Source organism: Bos grunniens, chromosome 10 (assembly GCF_055505025.1).
Source record: "Bos grunniens cultivar Pamir isolate PY7600 chromosome 10, Bosgru_T2T1.0, whole genome shotgun sequence".
In the NCBI taxonomy this organism is placed as follows: domain Eukaryota; kingdom Metazoa; phylum Chordata; class Mammalia; order Artiodactyla; family Bovidae; genus Bos; species Bos grunniens.
Genome location: NC_141174.1, coordinates 35,797,372 through 35,803,816, shown reverse-complemented (window position 1 = coordinate 35,803,816; position 6,445 = coordinate 35,797,372). Strand labels below are relative to the sequence as shown.

General features: G+C 35.8%; 1 protein-coding gene across 9 annotated transcripts in view; it reads right to left on the bottom strand.

The window, feature by feature from the left end:
* Nucleotides 1-773: 773 nt before the first annotated feature.
* DLGAP5 (DLG associated protein 5) overlaps nucleotides 774-6,445 on the bottom strand; it is a 45,809-nt gene continuing 40,137 nt past the window's right edge. For 5 of the 9 annotated variants that reach the window (XM_086320589.1, XM_086320585.1, XM_086320584.1 and 2 more), the window contains 4 exons: nucleotides 5,792-5,852; nucleotides 4,534-4,777; nucleotides 3,638-3,687; nucleotides 774-1,304 (listed from right to left, as the gene is read on the bottom strand). In XM_086320589.1, coding sequence (XP_086176715.1) covers nucleotides 1,164-1,304; nucleotides 3,638-3,687; nucleotides 4,534-4,777; nucleotides 5,792-5,852 — 496 coding nt within the window. In that variant the 3' untranslated portion in view covers nucleotides 774-1,163. The remainder of the gene's footprint in view (nucleotides 1,305-3,637; nucleotides 3,688-4,533; nucleotides 4,778-5,791; nucleotides 5,853-6,445) is intronic. The other 4 variants (XM_086320591.1, XM_086320588.1, XM_086320586.1 and 1 more) reach the window with 1 other exon arrangement.

The following is a 6,445-nucleotide window of genomic DNA, read 5'->3' as shown; positions in this document are numbered from 1 at the left end:
TATTCTCATCTACTTTATCAATGGCAACCCACTCCAGTATTCTTGCCTGGAAAATCTCATGGACAGAGGAGCCTGGCAGGCTTCAGTCCACAGGGTTGCAAAGAGTTAGACACAACTGAGCATGCACACACTGACTCTATCCTTGAGGGCAAATATTATCTTATTGTTATATTACATATTGCTTTGTATATGTTCTAAGTCTAGGGTTGCTCTGTACTCATCTCTTTTACATGTTCATGGCCCTGGACCCTTAGAAAACTCCCAACTTTGATAATACTGTCTTTTCTACAAGCCCAACACAACTTCCTCTAACAAAAGTGGATGTGCTTTTCCTTTCTTGTTTGGAAGGCCCTCATCTTAAAGAATTATCCATAAAGTTGCTGCTTGTTTGGTGAATACCTCCAACACTCACCTCATTTGCAAACAGAAATAACTGGCCCCAGGTCTGATGGCAAGCTTTCGCTACTATGAGTCATCTTAGTGCTCTGTTGTACTGATGGCCCTGTCTTCTGCAATCCTATAGTCAAGAGTTTTATAAAGGAGAAAGTATTTCAAATATACTGATTGATATCTAAAGAAACTCAACATACCCTGAAAATGCAATATGCAAGCTGTTCAATATCAACAAATTTAAGAGTTCAAATTAAGAATAAAGTATAAAAGAATGCAAATATTTGTCAAAGTTTAACATTATATTTCAATTAAACTGAAGAATGTTAGTAAGCTCTGAGTAGGTATACTTAACTTAAGCTTATACATTTTAAACAAGAGAGGCAAGGCACAGTACATTTTTATTCTGCATTGGTTAATATACAACATATCCCCACTTCCCTTGAGAAATAGTATCATATCTAAAATACACTTTGATGAACACTGAATATTAAAATATTACACAATCATTCCTCAGAATCCTGAGGCGGGTGGCTGGATTGATCCCAGGATCACCCCCTCTCCTCACACACACACAGATACCAAAATTCAAGGATGCTTACATCTCTTAACAGCAGGCCCTCAGTATCCACAGGTTCTGCATCCACCTAAGGAGGGCCAACAGTCTACAAGTGGCTTGAACAGCAGTGAACACAAACACTCTTCAACTTTTCAATATTCTAAGAACATAGCACTGATAACATGAAGAAAAATGTCTGGATTTATTTTTAAATTTAAAATTCTTCTGGTTGTTCTCCACTGAGAGGCCTCAGAGGTGAAAAGGAAATCAGGTTACCACCAAAGGAAATGTGTCTGGTCTGTTCTTGATGTCTTCTCTCCACCTGAATGAATGTATTACTGTAGTTTAGGCCTGGCTAGAGAAGAAATTCAGAGAAGCCACTAAAGTAAGTATCAAGAGTTTTACCAAGTGAGTGTTCAATCTTTCAAATTAGTAGTGGATTAATTAATAATATAAATGACATTTTTTGTACACAATGATAAAATTCGTAGTAACATAATGTTATGCTTCCCCCTATGGATCTAATTTCAAAATATAGTTTTTTTTTTAATTGAAAAGTATATTAGGAATATATACCTGATATATGGAACCTAAAAAAATAGTACTGATGAACCTATTTGCAAGGCAGGAACAGAGATGCAGACATAGACAACAGACTTCTGGATACAGTGGAGGAAGGAGAGGGTGGGACAAATTGAGAAGTACTGAAACACAGATTATCATATATAAAACAGCTCGCTAGTGGGAAGTTGCTGCATAACCCAGGGAGCTCAACCTGGTGTTCTGTGACAACCTGGAGGGGTGGGATGTGGTGGGAGGTGAGGGGGAGATTCAAGAAGGAAAGGACATACGTATACTTATGGCTGATTCATGCTTTTGTGTGGCAGAAACCAACACAACATTGGAAAGCAATTATCCTCCAGTTAAAAATAAAGTAAAAAAAATAAAAATTTTTAAAAAGGAATACATGCCTTAAAAGGTGACAGACTTCAGTAACATATGCAGGATGAATAAAACTGAGGCCACTTATGCAGATTCCACACATCCTAGTCCACATCATTGTAATTAACAGATCTTTTACTGGTGTGATCCTGCCAGGATCCTTCTCTTTGTTCTCCCTCAAGCCCTACTTCAGGTTTAAATTATGCACAGAGCTGGTAATAATGTGAGTCTAAAGGTATACCTATTAAAAAAAATCCTAGAATATAAATCCTAATATTTATGGGAATGGAAAATAACTCACATGGAGACTAAGTTATAAGATACTAAGATTTATCAACAAGAAAATGTATAACTGTGAAGCAATTTTAATTATATTACTAATAATATATCAAAAACAGAATGCTATGATTAACTTCTAGACTTATTTATAATATCATATATTATCAGAACCAATCATTTAGAGTTGAGAACTGGGGACGAGATTAAATCAGGGTTCTATAAACTGGCCTCATGCTGAAATCCCTGTCCGCCGAGGTGTCAGCCTCTGAGTAAAGAAGGCTGAAACCAAGAATGAACAGCGCATGTCACAGGAACCATTCTGCTCCTGAGATGCAGTGAGCCCAGAGGCTGAATATGGAGAAGTCAGCTTTGAAAGATAATAAAAGTCAACATAGTCAGAGGTCCTTAAGGAATTAGTGGCTTAAGAAAGCCAAGCATTTGTCAGGCTTTGTGAGACTAACAAAAATTGTTGCTGTTTTATCCTACATTTGCCTTAATGAATTTTTTATATTCTGAGATTGAAGATTAGCAAAAAAAGCCCATTCCCTGACTCATTTTAACAATTGTTCCTGGAAAATTTCAAGGTAAGGCTGTAAACCAGAGTTGCTGACCCTGGCTACATAAATTGCCTGGTGAACATCCAAAACCAGATCACTGAAATAAAAATATCCGGGAGTAGGGCTGAAAACCAGCGCTGCAGACACTCAGTAGGCAAGGGAGACTCTTCCATTTATGTCCTACTGTTCGGTGCCAGCATCCGGGAATAGGAATCAGTTTCTCTGCCCGAAGAGAAGCTTCCAGTTAATAAGGGAAATAGATTCCTGAAAGCATCGTATGTTTTACGAATGCAATAGTTTATTCATATTAAACTCTCAAAAAGAGATTAAATGTGTGTACTGCATGTACTGTATGCCTTTGTCTACAGAGAAACGTGAGAGGTGAGAGCTTTAACAGGAAGGCTTCACAGACAGGCAAATGTTGGAGTAGACTTAGAGGCAAGAGGTCACTAAAAAGTAAAGGTCAGGGGGCTTCCAAATAAAATAACAGGACATAAAAATAGCAATCTAAAAGAATTACAATGAAAATAAGCATTGATGACTGAAGATAGGATAGACATTTTCTTCTCAACTATACACTTTAAAAGGGTATAAATCTTGCATTATCTTTTTCTTGCATCACTGAGAAATACTGAGCATACTAGATATTCAAGTATTCAACCAATCTGTCACAACAAATTTGATACATAAACCATAAAAAGAATTAAATCTTCAGTTTAATACTAAAGCATACTATAAAGTATATGAAAAATTTTTTCCCATTTTGAGAAAAAAATGAACAAAAAAGGACTTCAGAGTAAATAGTGACAGGATGTACATTTTAAACTGTGCATATAAACTGAAAAATAACACTCATTTTATAAAACATATCTAAAATACAAAGAACTTTTCAAATAAATTGAAAACTTACTGAATCAAGAAGATGGCATTCAGTAGTGAGACTTTTATTATCACATAATACTGAAAAAAAAAAAAAAGAATTTTTAACTTTTTAAAGAATATTCTTGCAGTTAAGGGTTGTTAGAAATGGACAGACTTAAAAGATATGAAAACTTCCAAATATCAAAGGCGAAGAAAAATATGCGCCATCTTATGCTATAATATCTTTTTAAATGTAGTTAAATTTCTGTGTAAAATTCTCATCCTTAATTTCAGTATACTAAGTCTTCTCTAAATAAATCTCATGCTTGTAATTTAAAGGTACCCAAAAGACGCTATAAGAACATAGCAGAAGTGCATTAAGTGTCTGCTCAATGTCATAATGTTTATTTTACCTTAGGCCCCAACCAGAACAGCACCATAGGGTAACAGGTAAAAACAGGAGGTGAAACCATCACACATTACATTATAACATAAACACAAGAGCCATTTCCTATTGAAGAACAATCGCAACAAAATAGGTAAGAAAAGGTATTAGGGCAGAAAAAAGGACATTTTAAAGAAAGGTTTGAGGTTCTTTGATGGAAAAGAAGAGAACTAAAAAAAGTTTAAGGGAATTTTTCTAATTCTGAGCCTTCACAAACAACAAAGGACCCCAGATAGTAAGGTCTAATCAAAAGTGCTCCTGCAATCCAACGTGGATTAGTATCTGTTGTTGATTTTTAACAAGTCTGTCTCAAAAGATTTGGGGTGGAGAGTGGGGTACCACAATGAGAACTAATTCTCATTAGATATTTACAGCAAGTGTCCAGTTTCTCCACCTTTATTCTTGGAAACTATATCCGGAAGTGTTTACAATAATCTATACTTTAGGACAAGTTCATTTATTTAATGAAATCTTATTTAAATGCATTAAAAAGACCTTACCTGGCTGAGAAGTTTTCGTTTCTTCTTCCCATGAGATGTTATTTTGTGATTGTATATTTTTTTCAGGGCTAATCATCAAAACATCCTGTGTTGTAACTGAATTTAGTTCCATTCCTTCCACAATATCTGAAATTTCTTCCTTTTTGTTAGTATTAATATCGTCTGCTACTTTGCCAGCATGGAGAGCCGAATTCATTCTTTCACTAGATAAACAATCTATCTCAAAGTTTATTTTATTTATACCCTGGAAGTAAAAATGATTTTTACATTTAATTACCCAAAAGTTAAATAAACATAAAAAGTCTTGTCACTATTTAAAATAATAATAGAGTGATGACATTCTGAGCACAAGCTAAAGAACACTATAAATCCATCCTACTATCTTGCTTCTTGAACAATGAGATCAGATAATATTACAGCAATAGTATAACTTAAGGAAAGTTTCTCAGCAAGTACCAATATCCCGGTTCAGAGATTGACAAACATTCTATGTGAAGGGCCAGGTGTATGATGGACTCTTGAACAGTACGTATTTGAACTGCAAGGGTCCACTTAGAATCTGTTCAGTGGTAAATACTATAGGATCTGCAGTTGTTGAATCCACAGATGCGGAACTACTAACATGGAAGAACTAAGTATAAGGAGTGGGCCAACGTAAGTTTTATGTGGATTTTCAACTGTGCAGAGGGATGGCACACCCCTCCTGCTGTCGTTCAAGTGTGTGTGTGCTCAGCTGTATCCAACTCTTTGTGACCCCAAGGACTGCAGCCTGCCAGTCTCCTCTGTCCATGGAATTCTCTAGGCAAGAATACTAGAGTTCAGTTGCCATTTCCTACTCCAAAGAATCTTCTCGATCCAGGGCTAGAACCCAAGTCTCCAGATTCTTTACCACCACACCACCTGGAAAGCCCTCTGTCCAAGAGTCAACTATAAATATTTTAGGCTTTGTAAGCCAGACTCTGCCACAAACACTGAACACTCAATCATTGTGTTTTGAAAGCAGCCAAATACATAAATGAATGACAGTGGCTGTAGTATAATAAAACTTTATTTACAAAAATAATCTTGATGTAAGCTGAAATACAAATTGGCACTATGGTCTCAAACAAGGCAAAGGTCTTTGAAATAAGAACTATCATTTCATATGACTGATTAAAATTTCCAGTGGAAATTCTGGGGGTTGTTTATGGAGTTACTATATATATTGATACAAATAGATAACATCCTGGGCTACCTAATGTATCGGAACAGGACTTACATGGTTTATTTCAATTAAATCTTGTAATCCAAGACACTTAGCATCTTCTCCTATGCTGTTCCTAAAAAAGAAAAAAGAAGCACTGTACTCAGAAAATTAAACATATTGCTGTCTTGACTTGTTTTGAGACTATCCTTTATGGGTCAGAGTTGGGCCCTCATCTAAGATCAGGCCTGATCCAAATAGATTAGTTTTGGATGATAGCTACTACAGGATGGCCTTAGAAACCAAATGCATTTTCCCCAGAATGCTTGCAAGCCTTTGACCATGCTCATCAGTCTATTGGAAATCTTTTGAACCTCAGCCAAATCCAGAGCCACATACTAGGGAAGGGTAAGCTAAAGCTTACTTCTAGGGGATGGAAGCAACATGCAAGTATTGTATAGCTGGAGTTGGCTACATTTACTTGTTAGCTACAGCACAAAACATTCAAATCCTGAAGTTCTTAACTCACGTTTTATTAGAAACATCTGTCTCAATCTCTTGGAGTTTTTTTTTTAAGTATACTCTATTTTTCTGGTTTTCAGCTTCACTTTGCCTTCATTGTACAAAGTTGTTTGTAAAAAGGCTCTTTTGAGACTATTTTTAGAAATTAAAAAGTAAAGAGAAGTCCTAAACAGCACTTGTAATATCACTTAAATACAATTTTGGATC